The following is a 16,079-nucleotide window of genomic DNA, read 5'->3' on the forward strand; positions in this document are numbered from 1 at the left end:
GATGTGACAAGAACATATAACCAAACCTACTCTCTCCACAGGTCCTTGAGACCTGTTGTCGGTCCTGACAGCTGTTCCAGGTTATAAAGACAGGTCCCCACGGACACCAGTGAAGTCCACGACTACGTCTGTGCTCTCTCAGAACATCTGCCTTTCTCTTCTTTTTTCTTTCTCACTATTCACGTGAACAGAATTCAGCCTAATGAGCTTCAGCTGTCTAGTCAGAACACAGAACAGAAGGTCCTCCCCTTGGTCCCCAGACTTAGGCCTTCTGTCAAAGACCAAGTTGATCTGATGAGCATGAAGCAAGCTCTGGTACTTACAGCACAATGTTTGCTGCCAGTAAAGGTCAACAGCTGTTTATTTAAAAGAACATAGTTTTTGGATCAAACTCTTGTTTTTTATTATTAACTAACTTAGTACTCTATTTTTCATATATAAGAGTAGTAGTTGTGTGTGTTTGTCGTTGTTGTTTTTTACAGCTCTTTAGATGTGTTTAACAAAATTGCATGTATAGACTTTGTGTCCTAAAAACTCTGCTCACCAACCAAGTCAGATTCAGTCTGTTACTGTTAAGGGAAGAAAACAGACAAGTATTAGCAATTTTAATTTATTGATATCAAAATCAGCTATTAAATGAAGTTTTGTGTTCTTAGACTTTTGCTGTTTGTCCAGAGATAAGTTAATCACATTTTTCTAGTTAAATCATTTCAATATATCTATCTGACTGGGTTTTTTAGAAAATTTAAGAGAACTATAATCCCTATGTGCTTTGAAAATCAGGTAAAGAAATGGAATTAACATGTACCATCAATTGCTAAATAAGCATTGTCACGTTAATCCAGGGACAGATGTCTTCAGAATTCAATTGATAGATTTATTGAACACCTGCAAAGCTCTGTGTGAGGTTTTGCAAAGTCACCAGCAGTGACTATAAACCAGTAGGGGAATATGTTAGCAGCTTTCCATTACTGTAACAAAATACCTGAGATAAGTTTAAAAAAGATGAAAAGTTTATTTTGGCTCATAGTTCTGGAGGTTTCAGTCCATGGTCAGTTGGCCCCATTGCTTTTCCATCTCCAACAAAGCAGCACATTATGGCAGGAACACGTGGAGGAATGCTGTTCATCTCACGGCTGTGAGAAAAAAAGAGAAGAAGGTAAGAAGAGACAGTTCTTTAAAGGGCATGCCCTGCCACCAGACCACACCTCTTAAAGTCTCTACTGCCTCTCAGTAACACTATGGACTATGGGGGAGGGTGGGGGCTTTGAGGGAGGTCTCCCTGCCAGACCGCAGCAGGGAGAGTGTTTTGGAGAAGTGACTTTGAGTACTGCTTCTTGGAGAAGGGATAGGAAGGATTACTCATTGACTTTGTCTGAGTTGCCTGTATGCATGAAATACGAGTAAGGCTGCATGAATACTCAAGAAACAAGCCAAGTTTGTTTAAGCCAGAGATTGCTGACGTTGCTCCAAGCCTACCAACAGTATGCATGGGCACAGCGTCTAGGGGCCAAACTGACCTCTTCACACCCATCTGAAAGGCCTGTGCTTTCAATTGGCATAAATATAGCCAAAAATAAAATGGCAAAATCTGAAATAAGTAATACATCCAGGAAGAAGCATAGTACTTCGGTATATGAAAGTCTGTACTTTCTCATTATTTGGTAACAAAGAATAAAATGTATAACTTCATTATTCTTTTCACTCTAACTTGCCTTTCTTGTCCAGCTCCTCTGATTGAATTCTTTTATTAATAGTATAGCTTTATTTGATATTAAATAATGTGTAATTTCATAAAAATATACATTTTTATGGTTTTACAAAAACACATCTTCTGTATTTAAGATTTTCTTACCCTAATTTCAGCCTGTCATGGACTGTAGGCACTAACGGTTGTTGGTTATCTACATTTCTTCCAGGCACTGGAGGATCGTCCTAGCTCCCTCCTCGTTGACCAGGGAGACAGCAGCAGCCCCTCCTTCAACCCATCAGACAATTCCCTTCTCTCTTCCTCCTCGCCCATTGATGAGATGGAAGAAAGGAAATCCAGCTCTTTAAAGAGAAGGCAGTAAGACAGAAATGTTTTCATTCTCATTATTTTCCAAGTTCCCTCCTGACTTTGTCTTGGTGTCACCTTCAAAAATGAGACTGGAATTGGTCTCTAAATTAGCAAAAAGGAGTTTTGGGGTCTCTTGTTGAGTACTGTACAGTTATATGTGTGAGAGAGAGAGAAGCACTCAGAGCCTCAGGGGTGCAGTAAGCCAGATTTTTGTTTTCTACTTGTTTGTTTGTCTATTAAACATTATAAGTAAAAAATGATGCAAGACAAGAACATCTTCTGTCACTCGTGGCCTGAAATTCCTCTGCCTTCTCTTGTATAGTAATTGTGAAAGAAGAAAGCAACATAAAATTAGAACTAGTCCCAAAAGCTTGAATATTTTTCACAAATAATGTGGTGGCACTGTTTCTCAGTTCCAGCAAAGCCGCTTATGGTGAAAATATTTACTGAAAAATATTACAAGAGGTTTAAACTTGCCCTTGGAAAAAAAGAACTAGGCTGCATGAATGCAGAGACTTGATTTACTTGGTAGCCTTGAATGGCATAGGGCACACAGAAGGTGGCAGGTGTGTGTTAGTTGAATTAATGAATGAATGAGCAAATTAACAGACAAGTAAACAATGAGCAAACACATGAATCTTTTCAGGCCACTTGAGATTGTTTGCTATACTTATCAGTGGGTTGGCCTCTATCACCTGAGTGCTCCTACTTACTGAAATTTTCAAATACTAATACTGCCAAATGATGTGTTCAGACCCAAGACTTTAAACATTTGGGTTAAATTTTTTTTCCTCATGTCCATTGAAGCTTAAAACAACCTTTTAAAGAAAGATTCCCTTAATGTCATACCTTTAAAACAAAGTTGTATCTAAACTTCTCTTTTTTGTTCTATATATGCAGTCAGAATCCAGTAGAGTGCATTTACCCTGATTGCCCCCATGAACATGTGTCTGAGTGTCTTTTGACCTTCAGAGCTCTTGTGGGTCACTCACCTGAATGTATAAGTGATTTAGGACACTTAAGAATTTAAGACCTAGTTGTGTAAATCTGATATATTACCATATAATTCTGACAAAAGCAAAAGTGTAGACAAATTCATTTAGAAAACAAAACATTTCGATTGTAAATCCCATTTTTCTCACTATTTTTCTAGCTACGTCTTGCAAGAATTAGTGGAGACAGAGCGTGACTATGTACGAGACCTTGGCTACGTGGTTGAAGTATGTACTTTCAAATATTTAGCAACCTGTATCAATCCTAAGAGCTGTCCAGAGAAGTATCACTTGAGACAGTTTCATAATTTTATCTTCTCAAAAGCTTTAAAAACATTTTTCACACAAACAGGAGCCAACAGATTTTACCAAGAGTTAAAATTTAGCCAGTTATCTTTACAAGCAAATCTATATTCAGTGTAATGATTGCCCAAGAAAATCAAATTTGGTCCCAGTACACATACAACTGAATCAATATTCAATTGAAAAGCCCTTTTTTCTTTTTTCTTTTTTTTTTTTTTTTTGCTTAGTACATCTTAGTGTGTTCTTCTGGTGTTTTGGGGAGTGGGAGGTACTAGGGATTGAACTCTAGGACACTGGACTACTAAGCCACATTCCCAGCCCTATTTTTTATTTGATTTAGAGACAAGGTCTCACTGAGTTGCTTAGTGCCTCACTTTTGCTGAGGCTGGCTTTGAACTTGCATCAGTCTCCAGGGCTGCTGGGATTGTGGGTGTGTACCACCACGCCCAACTGGTATGATTTTTTTTTTTAAGTAAATTTTTAAATTACATGCAACCATTTTTGTAGTTACGTATGAAAATCTTGAATTTATGGATATCATCACAGAAATGACATTAGTAGTTGAAGAACTTCATATGGCTCAGATACAGATTCAGTTTTACCCAGAATCCATATATGTTCAGAGTTGCCAGTTTCATTGGCCAGAAGGTGCTGAAGACTTAACCATAGCACAACCAAGCTTTTTATACTAGTACGTTAAGGGCATAATCATATTAATAAACTTAATTCATCAAAAAGCTGCTTTTCCAGTAAATAATAGTATCATTTATTCTTTCAGTATTGCAGTTAATACACTTTACAGTTAATGGTGTAACAAAAGATTCAACATGCTTGAATTTTCTGCAGTCATTTTTAACTGTGAGGCAAGTAACTGCCACAGTCTGGCTGGGCACAATTCAAGAGCCACTTGTCAAAAGAAACTAACTTTATTTTTAGAACTACAAACGCCAAACAAAACAGCTCCTCAGGAAAAAACCCTCAGAGCCCAACTGCCACCACCGGCTTCCCACAAGCCACTCACCCCAACACCAGCCTCTCCACCTCCCATACCTCCTGCTTTTGAGGCCGATTGGCTGGGTCACATGGGCGGAGCCAAAGAAGTCTCCCATTGAGCAGCTCCGTGGTCTGAAAGGGCAGGGAAACAGCCCAATAAGCATCACCACAGAGGAGCCGATCAGCTAGATGTTGCTGGGGGCCAATCAGCTAGATGTTGCTGGGGCTGCTGTGAGCCAATCATCAGCCGGCAGCTGGAAGTTTGCTGGCAGCTGGAAATTTGGTGGGTCCCCTTTGGTTGTGGCTCTCAACAAGTAACTTGAATACTGAAGAGGTTCTTGTACAGACTGAATCCCACTTGATTTAAATGGAAGTTTTAAAGCAAGTTTAATAGCATGTCTCATCCACTGTGGTTAAAAAATCAATTTATGAAAAGAATATTGTTTAATTCCTCACAGAGTATATAATCATCAAAAAAATGAAAATCTTTGTTATCAAATATTTGTCTTTGAGATAAATAAGAAAATGTATTTCTAATCAAATATTTAATATCCAATCAGATTGTTTTATGAAATAATTTTATCTTTATTTAAACTATTTCAGTTCCTTAGAAGAATTTTGATCTATGAATGCTAAATAGTTCCAGAAGAGAAAATTACAGCAATGACTGTTATATTTCAAATAACAGTTAAGGACACTTTTTATGTACAGTTTTTTGTTTGTTTTAAATTAAAACAATGCATATTGTCTGACTTGTTCTTTGGAACTATTAATTGATAATCCATTACTTGGTTCAAACATTCCATAAATAATCTCATGCTGCCATCTTCCATTACAGGGCTACATGGCACTTATGAAAGAAGATGGTGTTCCTGATGACATGAAGGGAAAAGACAAGATTGTGTTTGGCAACATCCATCAGATTTATGACTGGCACAGAGAGTATGTAGAGCACATATCATGCTTGACAGTATGCAAAGCATCCACACTTACTCACCTTGTCGGGTCAGCCCAGTGGTGAAGGAGATCACAGATACATCTCATTTTATTACCCAGGTAGCCTCACAGAGGAAGCTGGCACAAAGGACATATTGATGCACCAAGATGTTTTGTAGTCGCATTCATGTGTGGGCAGGAGTCTTATGTTTTTCATGCTGGTCCACACTCTAATTTTAGGTCAGGGAGTAGCCAGAAGCACCTCACAGAGGCCACCTGCAATGGGGCCATGGCCAAGTCACAACCTTAAACTATTTGCTTCACATCCTGTTTCTGTTTCATCTACACCACCCCATGGGATTTATGAAGACATACTGGGTTGATACTTGAAAAGCATTTAGAACAGCATCTTCTTATAAGTAGAAGTACAGCTATCTTTTAACTAAATACAAATTATTTTTAGAGGCTTTTGTATACATTCATTTGTCCAATTCAGTTTAATGATTGCCCAAGAAAATCAAATTTGGTTCCAGTACACATCTGTCCTAACCAGGAGGAGAGCCACATGGCAGCTGGTGCTACCATAGTGTCCCTTGGCCTGCTGGAGCTTTCCATCACACACCTGTCCCTTCAGGTCACTTTTCTTATAATTTTAAAAATCCTTAAACATCTGGGGATTGCTTAGTGCTAGCCGCTGATAATTCTGTGGGACATTCAAGCTGCACTCACCTGGTCAGGCCTCCTGCTGTCCCGTCTTTACATGCCAGAGCTGCATTCACAGACAGAGCCTTCCTTTCTTTCCAGAGCTGAGGCTGGGGTGTTGTTCTCATTAGGCCTGCACGTTCCAACCAGGTGTGTTCTCTTGTACGCAGAAAGCAGAGACAGTTGTACCCTTTAGACTAAAATATTGTACAGATATAAAGAGGGATTGCAGTGGTGTACATCAGGAACGATTTTGTGAATTCTCTTCTTATCCCTCCTAATGGAATATAAAACCTTTGAATCCAGGTATGGGTGTTCCCTTATTTTTAATATTACCAGTAATATTAAATATTAGCAATATTTAATATTAGTAATATTTAATACTAAAATTAGTAATATTAAAAAATGCCTAATTCATTGTTACTCATAAACAAATGATTGGCCAACTTTAAAAATAACACTCCAATATGTATGTAACTCTAATGTATAAACTATATAGACTTACCAAAAGCCCAGTGAAACCAATTTAAAAGGAATATTCAATCTTGTTATTTAGTCTTCTACTCCCAAGGCTAAGACTGTGATGGGGAATGGGGAGGCAACCCATTTGTTCCTGAAATGATCAAAGAACTTTCTTCCAGTGATACTGCCTGCCATAGCATTTACAGAGCTGGGAGGATATTAAAACTGCAAGTGCTACAGAATTCACATTGCCATGCTGGTTTGTAGCTAACAAATACCAAGTATAAATATAAACATGCAAGTGGTAGTTTAGGTGAATATACATATTAAATGAAGAAATCCTACTAGTATTTTGTACTGATTATATCTAATTTAATCTTAATGAGAGCTAGTATTTATAACCTACTACTTGATTTTGATGGTGTTTGACAAGACTTCAGAAAGCTGACACAGGTAACATAGTGTTTTATATCTGTTATCTGATCTGAGCCTCTAAAACTTAATATAGAGTCAATGTAAAATTCATAGGTGTGAAGACCAATTTTCAGAAGTGAAATGAATTCATTGCTTTGAAACATTTATTTTTCACTCAGTATTTAGTCAAAAATCTTAGTGTTTATGTCCTTGAAGAAAGTGAGACAAGAAATGTTCAGACAAGAAAAGGAAGTTTGCCAGTGGAGGAGAGCCTGATTCTGCCTTGTCTTTTACAGCTGTGTCTCTTCTTGCTTTATGTTCCTACAAATATTTTCTGTGTGGTTTATGTTAGTTTAATATAAATTTTGCTCTTATCAACTGCCTGTGTCTGAAAAGACTGTTTTGAAAATGTAAACCTTAATCCAAACTTAGAAAGCCAAGGAAATGGCTTTAATATATTCCCTGTTTTCAGCTTTTTTTTAGGAGAGTTAGAGAAGTGCCTCGAAGATCCAGAAAAACTAGGATCACTCTTTGTGAAACACGTAAGTTCAAAGGCATTATTTACATTCCAGTCTGATGTTGTATTTAGCCAACAGATTAAAGAAGAAATCACTCATAGTTTATAAGAATGCATATGTTAAGAATGAAATCAAACTATACAGTGTCGATGAGTGAGTTATCTGCTTTTCTGGTCCTGCCCCAGCTGGCTGTTTGGCTGATAACAGTACTGGTTGGTCATGGGACAGAGCCAGGCCTAAAGAAGGAAACTTTTGACATGTCTGCAGGTAGACAAGTATTTGAGGAAGATGCATAGAGGACTTAGCAGAGTAGCTAATATATCGAAAATAGGAGAATGAATTAACATTGAGGTTTTATTTGAGGAAAGATCACTATATTTTTTTAAAAAGTTAATGACAAGCATTTATGCATTTTTGCAAATATCTTTACTGTCAGGCTTAATAGAAGTAGATTTTCATGTCTGCTTCTGCATTCAACCTATTGCTGTATGTTTTATGGTTAAAGTATATGAAAAGAATCCACACTCACACAGGTGTTAATCAGAAACAAGGTAAGTATCTTAATAGCCTCTGCAGGAAATTTTCTTAGGTACTACACCAAAATATGACTAGTGATCATTTCTTAATGGTTAGTTGCAGCATGTAATGTAAAAACCTGCTGGTGAACTTTTCCCTGGAAGTTACATTAAATCTGTTGGACTTTCTTGCACTTCAGTGCTCTTGTCCTAGGCTAGGTCTTGTGACATCCTGCCTCAGGCATTAGGAGACTGACTTGGGCAAACCTTTCAGGTGTTAATCATTTTATCCCCAAAATCACATTTTTAACATTGCTACCTGTGCTTTAGAAGTCTTTTAAGTATTATCAAGTTTTTTTGTGGTAGACATGTTTCCAAAATTCTAATTTTTTGCTTTAAGCTGGAATTTTCATTATTCACACTCACTACCAGGTTTTCACCTTGAAATGACAGGCTTATTTTATCCATGTTCAATAAAATGTCTACTAGATATCGAAGCTTAAAGAATTGTAGCTTATGTCCAACACTCTGGTGGCCTATAAAAAAAGCAGTTGGTTCAAAGTACACGTATAAAGGCATGAATTGGCGTGAACATACTTTTATATGTGAAAAATTGTGCTCTATACGTGTAATAAGAATTGTAATGCATTCCACTGCTCTATATATGTAATAAGATGTGAAAAATTGTGCTCTATGCGTGTAATAACAATTGTAATGCATTCCACTGCTGTCGTGTATTTAAAAAAAAATAAAAGATTTAAAAAAAAAAAAAAGGCACTTGGTTCAGCCTGCAACTCAACCCCCTCAGGTGATTTCCCTCAAAGCAGTTATATAAGCAGAAGCACTATGCAGACTTCTGTCTTGTCACAAGAATGTTAAAAACTTGTATACTCCTGGTGGAGTTTAATAAAATGAGTAACTTCTTATTCATCCAGGATATTCTGAAGATAAGCTATCTATTTTTTTGCTGTAAATTTGTAGCAGTGAGGAACACTTGCCACCGTGCCACTGTTGGTTCTGCATATCAGTGCAGATGTCAACATGGTGACAAAGGCGAAGGACATCTTAATGCTGTTTTGAAAAGAATCTTGACCTGATGGAACTACTGAAAGCCTCAGGGACCGCCAGGGCTGCACACCACACTCTGAGGGTTGCTGCAGTAAGGGAGGCTCACTGTCCACATTTTTTCCTGTCTTTTGGACTTGAGATTAAAGAGACTTTTCTAGTTGTGTGCAGAAACTTTTCTAGCTGTGTCCCAGCCACTCCAGACTGAGGCAGGAGGATGGCAAGTTGGAGGACAGTCTGGGCAACTTTTCTCAAGACCTTGTCTCCATATGAAATTCTTAAAAATGGGTAGGGATGTAGTTCCGTGGTAGAGCACTTTAGAGTGTGTGAAGCCTTAGGTTCAACCCCCAGTATTACCCAAAATAAGGAGCTTTTTCTTGTCTGCTAGGAATAGCTAGGCTTAACAGGACTATTGGCAGGACTTGGAGGAATGGGAATAATTCTTAGTTCAATATTAAGAAGTGTGTTCTTTTGCTGGCATTGGTATTTACTAATACTGTAAAGGATGTGGTCTGTGTGGGGGAACAATCATGAAGGTCTGTTTTCTAGCCACCAACAGAACACTAGCCCGTGTCATGAGTCTGGAATGTGCTCCTGAGCCGGGCTGGGGATGTAGCTCAAGCGGTAGCGCACTCACCTGGCATGCATGCGGCCCAGGTTCGATCCCCAGCACCACATACAAACAAAGATGTTGTGTCCGTGGAATGTGCTCCTGAGAGCCTCAGCCATGCAGCTTTGTTTTAAGAAGTTTCCTTTATGAATGTGCTGAAATATGCATGTGTTCTTATATTCTGATTGAGTTTCCAGTTGTAATTGTTTTAACCCATCTGTTTGCCTTTTTCATTCCTAGGAGAGAAGGTTGCACATGTACATAGTTTATTGTCAAAATAAACCAAAGTCTGAGCACATTGTCTCAGAATACATTGATACCTTTTTTGAGGTAAGACCCAAGATAGGAACAGAAACTATTTCTGAATTTTTTGTTACATTTTGAGTTCTAAAAATTTAAGTATCATTGGTTTCACAGGAAACAAAGCAATCTTCAGAAAACTGGCCTGAGCAATAAGAATTCTGAAGCTACATTTCTATCCTCTACGTCAGAGGAATGAGTATGAATTCAAGTCTATGGTCATGTCCCCTGCCATTCAGGGGATATCATCTTTAAAAATAAGTGTTTTTATTGGCATAAACTTAAAGCTCATTACAAATTCAGAATAATTCATGAGCAAAACTTTTGCCTAAAAATTTAAAAACAACAAATACATTTGTATGAACAAAAGAAAGCCATTGAAAACGGTCTTTTAACAAATGTAAAAAACTTCTTTGAAAAACTGCTCACAAAGGTTAAAGTGTAAAACTCAGAAATCCTTAGAAATGGCTATTTTTCTTACTGTTTTTATCAGCAGTATTGTTGTCAGCCCTTTTGACAATTACAAGGAATGAAAAATTGCTTTTTAATGAACAACACTTAAGACAGTTTATTCTCATTTAAATCTACAGGACTTAAAGCAGCGCCTTGGCCACAGACTGCAGCTCACAGATTTGTTAATCAAACCTGTGCAGAGAATTATGAAGTACCAGCTGTTGCTGAAGGTGAGGGGCTACAGGGAATAAGCCCTGGGCTGGGGAGTAAGATTGGTGAAAGAACAAGTCTCCATGGGGCGGGGAAGGCCGGGATTGGCAGGTGAGGAAAGTGGTTTGTTTCTGCAAGAAATATGAAGCTACCTCATTACCTCTAATTTTAAATATTTCAAAGTAAATTTTTAAAACTTCAATAAGACACGTTACACTGCCATCTCGGTTTTTCATTTACCTCAGTTTCTGGATCAAATGTCAGTAAACACAAGCTTGTTTCCTTGGAAGGATAATGATTTTTCTTCAGCTCTGTCGACTTTGAATGTTTCTTAGTCTTCTTAGAGCCTTGGATGAACTTACATTTTTATTCCCTATGTATCCCACTCTGTTTTATTTATTTTATTCCCTGCGTATCCCACTTAGTGATAACCCTGAATTGATTTAAATTACTAAACACAACTAAAGGCGGCACCACATGAAACTTAGGACCTGGACATCAAGAGGGACAAGCTCCCATCTTGGAGTAGAGCAGGAACCATCAGATTTGGAGTGGCTTTGCCATCAGGATGCCTTTTAGTGGTACTTCTGAGAATTGAATGAGAAAATAGAACTACAGCCCTGAGCCCAGTGCCTTATATGACACACTGTGGTCCTCACCTCTCTTACCATGTCCTTCTCTCTACTTTCCTTGCAGGACTTCCTTAAGTACTCCAAAAAAGCTAGTCTGGACACATCAGAATTAGAGGTACTTTGCGTCCTGGCTGTATCAATGCAGACCTCCCCTTGGCTCTTCCCCGAGTATCCCCAGCATGGGGGTCTGGCCTGCCCCGGGGACTCATCAGAGGATGGGGAGGGAGAGGAACTGAACTTGGTGCAGTGGAGGGGCAGCCCTCAGATTTTTCCCAAGGAATTTGAACTTATGTTCTGCTTTCTCTGCACCCACAGAAAGCCGTGGAAGTCATGTGCATAGTCCCAAAGCGGTGCAACGACATGATGAACGTGGGGAGGCTGCAAGGATTCGACGTAATGCAGCTGTTGTTCTTTGAAAGGGCTCCTCTGCCTTCTGTCCCTTTCTTTTGTTCTGCATTATTTCTTTCCACATTTAGAGAGTAGATCCTTTTTGATTAGTCTTCTGTCTTCTCCTACTTTACTCAACCTGATTGATATTTTCTTTCTACCTCTTTTTGGGCCCTCTACCTCTACCATCACAAGAATTGAGTTTCCTTTCCCTGCGTTTAATGCTGTGGTAGCTAGGGATGCAGTAGGACCCAGGTGGCCCCTACCCTTCAGCATCCCTGAGAGCTTGACTTTGGGTCACTGCTTTCCTCATCAGCCTAACAGACTTTCTTCCTATGGCTTACCAGACTCATATTACTCATTACATATCGTGAAGATAAGCTCAGAGCAGAATCCTTATTTCCTGGCTCTTGAGTAAGGAGATGGGATTTTTTTACTTGCCTTGTCCCTGTTTTGCCAGAGAATTAGGTTTAAAGTTTTGGTACTGTGGTTCTCAGATTTAGCATGTACAAGCTTCCCTGGAGGGCTTCTGAAGACACAGACTCTGAGTATGTGTATGATTGTTCCTGCTGCTGGTTCAGGATTGCTCAGAGAGAGCAATGGTTCTAGGCTGGAAAAGACTTTCAGACTCCACTCCTACTCTTCAGTTTTAAGTGAGGCCAGTGGTTATGCAGAAGCTGGCAAGACTTTTATTTATATAATCGTTCTGTTTGAGGCTAGGAGTTCATCACTATAAAAGAAAGAAAGAAAAAAAGAAAAATATAGTATTCTGTGAGAGGAAATCTAAAGAAAATTAGATAATCTTGAGTGAAATGTTTTCTTTTCCCCTTCCTTTGCCCCATTTTTATTCTTTCAGGGTAAAATCGTCGCCCAGGGTAAACTGCTCTTGCAGGACACATTTTTGGTCACAGACCAAGATGCAGGACTTCTGCCTCGCTGCAAAGAGAGGCGAGTTTTCCTCTTTGAACAGATCGTCATATTCAGTGAACCACTAGACAAAAAAAAGGGCTTCTCCATGCCAGGATTCCTGTTTAAGAACAGTATCAAGGTAATGTGTGTCTGTGGAAGTTTTTTTATGTGCCAACATGAAATATGTACCCATCTTACTTTCCTTTTTATGACAACATATTCTGGCTTATTAAATATCTGGAGAATCTTCTAGGACCCCCTTTTCCACTCTCTGTATTCAGGAACTGCTCATGTATTGCACATACCTGTGTCTCATAGCCATTCACTGGGTAGTGTTTGTGTGCCACCTCTCTATGACCATGTAAAACCTTGATTTAAATTCAGAAGCACAGCTTTGGAGTATCACTCTTTGACCAGAGAAAATAGCTGCTCTGTGTCTTATTCTTTTCCTCCATTCAGCAAGGAAGTACCGAGCACTCAGCATTAGGCATGGAATTCCAGAGATGGACCAGTCAGCTACCCTCCAGGCTCTCATGTAGCATGCTCTCTAATGGAAGAGAGGGACAAATAAATGGACAAAGAAAATTATTGCAAATAGCCCTAAATCTGTAAATTGAGGGTGAGACAGAGAAGAGCAGAAGAGGGCTGAGTCCCAGCAAATAGGCCTTAGGAGATGCAAGTATCTCCCCCAGTTTCCTTCCCTCCTGTTTAGCAATGCAGCCTGGGGTCAGAAGGGAGATAAGTTTCCCTTTGTTAGTGTCTCCTACACAAAGCCACTTGGGTCCCTGAAGACCTCTCAGCACACTAGTAACATTGTAGCCTCCATGTGCCTGAACCTGGAGCAGATCTGTCCAGGGTTCAGCCTTTGGGCTTTAGGGCCTTCTACCCGTAATACCTTGCAGAGGCTTCAGGGCCAAGAAGCTGAAGGAAGTGGTTGCCTTCACCAGGAGATGAATTACAGTCCTGTATCTGTATCTCATGCCACCTCTAAGACCCCAGCCCTAGCCTTTGGAGACCTCTACCTCTGAGGTTCTGGAAGCATGGTCTCCCCTGTGCATGATGACCCACCAACCCCCATCAGAACTCCCACCTGTTCTTTTCACAAGTCACTAGACAGAAAATTGCTCCAGCACTTTAGAAATTCTCTCATTGTTATTTTATGGATTTTGCTTCTTCTATAATTATTTTCTGTATTTTAATCATGATAGCACATATACTTTCCTATCTTTAATTGATATTTAAATTTTTTTAAGTGGTATCTTCTTTTATTCCTGGGAAAGCAAGTAAGGAATAAACACTGGTCATTGCAGAGGGATTTTTTTTAAACAGTCCCAGGTCCACATTTCTAGTAAATTGTTTAAGCTATTAATCAAAACATTCAGCTCCTGATGATCTCCATGTAACTGAGTGAGACATTGAAAAGCTTCATGATAGAGGTTGAATATCCCTTATCTGAAATGCCTGGGACCAGAAGTGTTTCAGATTTTAAGGAGTTTTGTTTGTTTGGTTGGTTGGTTGGTTTTTAGGTTATTTGCATATTCTGGTTTTGATATTACAATAAAATATCTTGGGGATGGGATCTGAGTCTAAATACAAAATTCACTTACTTTCACACACACTTTAAACACAGCCTGAAGGTAGTGCTATGCCATATATTGAGTGTGCCTGCATTTTGACGTAACACATCAAATGAGGTCAGGTGTGTAGTTTTCCATTTGTGATGTAATGTCAGTGCTCAAAAAGTTTCAAATTTTGTTTTAAGGGTACTCAACCTATAATAGTTTCTGAGGCAGTAAAAATGGCAGCTCAACCAAAAAATAGTTGTTTATGTTTTGAAAGGATGAAATTCATTTTGTACTTGGCCACTGGGGATAAATGTGCTTTGATTTTTGTATTGGAGTAAAGGTCATGTAATATAATTTACCTTCTTACCCATTTTTAAGCATATAGCACAGTGATATTAAAAGTGTGTTTACATTGTTGTACCATCACCACTTTCAGTCTGCAGGACTCTTTTCTTCTTACAGAACTGAAACTTTGTAGCCATTAGACACTAAATCTCCACTGTCCCCTTACCCCAGCCCTGGGCAGCCCCATTCTACTCTCTGTCTCATGGAGTCGACTATTCTGGGACCTCATATAAATGACTTTTTGTGTCTGGCTTCTTGTACTTTAGTTTGTCAGCAGAAAGTTTCCAGAGTTAACCTGTGTTCGTTGCATGGGAAGGCTATGCACGTGAGCCTTTGTTTCTGTCAAGGCTGAATAGTACTTCACTGCACACATCACCACATTTTATCTGTTCATTGGTGGATGGGTACTTGGGTTGCTCTTACATCTTAGCTATTGTGAACAATGCTTTGATTTTTTTTAAGGTGAGTTGCCTTTGCCTGGAGGAAAATGTGGAAAATGATCCATGTAAATTTGCTCTGACATCAAGGACAGGTGACGTGGTAGAGACCTTCATTTTGCATTCATCAAATCCAAGTGTCCGGCAAACATGGATCCATGAAATCAACCAAATTTTAGAAAACCAGCGCAATTTTTTAAATGGTAATGTGTGTTCTGTGATTGTGTGTATGTGTGTGTTTGCCGGGTTTTGTTCATGACTAAGAGGCTCAGTGGTCACTCCAGGTGAACTGGGCTGACCGGGCTTCTTGAAATAACCACACAAGAGACAGAAATACCTTTTTCTTTGGGGTCGCTGTGACGGCTCCTCTGACCTTAAGGGTCCACAGGAAGAGAGAAAGAGAGAGCACGCGCTGACCCCTTTTATTGATGAGAAGCCATTCAAATGAGGCAAGGGGTCGAGTTTCAGGGGGCTAAGTCTAGCTTCATGATGTCTGCTGTCAGGTTGACTGACATCTAGGTAGGTCACACCCAAGGGGACACACAAAAGGTATTTCCATGGAACATTCTATCCCAAACAGGGCAAGGGGTTATATTACAAAGGAACAGGTGAGCATAGCTCCACCCATGGGCTGTAGCAAGACACACCCATGCACAAGACACAACACCATCCCTGGAACCTAAGAAGAGTGGGGAAGTCCTGCTGCATTTCTGCTACTTGGACACTTCAAAACACCCAGCCAGAGAGTGTGACTCAGTCACATGAAAGGTTGGTCTTCCACATATGTTCTTTCCCTAGTGTACATGTTTATGTTTCTCATCTGTCTCCCATTCATGTTAAAAATAATGACTGAACTTAACATACATTTTTCTGTGGCAAATACTATTATTGTGCCCAATTTACAGATGAGGAAATTGAGACACAAAGTGGATTAATAGTTTGCCCAGAGTCCCTACGGTTGTTGGTGGCAGTCAGGATTTGGAGCAGCCTTCAAGCTCCCTCACAGCTGTGCTGTTCCATTCTGTTTAGTACAGAATCTGTACTGCCCTGTCCCTGGAAGCAGGATGCACAAAGATGTAAGATGGAGCTTGCCAAGGATGTTGGAGATGTTGGCAAGTGTATTGCACACCCAAACCTCCCTTCCTCATTCAAAACAAGGCACAGTTTTACCCTTCCCAGTTTCCATGACTCAAGTGATCATAGAGGAGCTGTAAAACCAAAATAGACAGGACGCACTAGTTACCCCTTCATACGTGGTCATCTCCTTGTGAC

The 16,079-nt window shown here is 39.4% G+C and overlaps 1 protein-coding gene across 2 annotated transcripts in view; it reads left to right on the forward strand.

The window, feature by feature from the left end:
- Positions 1-16,079, forward strand: part of Trio (trio Rho guanine nucleotide exchange factor) — a 334,617-nt gene that overhangs the window by 298,253 nt on the left and 20,285 nt on the right. For both annotated transcript variants that reach the window (XM_026392392.2, XM_077800023.1), the window contains exons 38-47: positions 1,920-2,068; positions 3,213-3,279; positions 5,186-5,289; positions 7,334-7,403; positions 9,810-9,899; positions 10,460-10,552; positions 11,229-11,279; positions 11,480-11,557; positions 12,408-12,599; positions 14,833-15,010. In XM_026392392.2, the coding sequence (XP_026248177.2) occupies positions 1,920-2,068; positions 3,213-3,279; positions 5,186-5,289; positions 7,334-7,403; positions 9,810-9,899; positions 10,460-10,552; positions 11,229-11,279; positions 11,480-11,557; positions 12,408-12,599; positions 14,833-15,010 (1,072 nt within the window). The remainder of the gene's footprint in view (positions 1-1,919; positions 2,069-3,212; positions 3,280-5,185; positions 5,290-7,333; positions 7,404-9,809; positions 9,900-10,459; positions 10,553-11,228; positions 11,280-11,479; positions 11,558-12,407; positions 12,600-14,832; positions 15,011-16,079) is intronic.

Source organism: Urocitellus parryii, chromosome 1 (genome assembly GCF_045843805.1).
Source record: "Urocitellus parryii isolate mUroPar1 chromosome 1, mUroPar1.hap1, whole genome shotgun sequence".
NCBI classification, from domain to species: domain Eukaryota; kingdom Metazoa; phylum Chordata; class Mammalia; order Rodentia; family Sciuridae; genus Urocitellus; species Urocitellus parryii.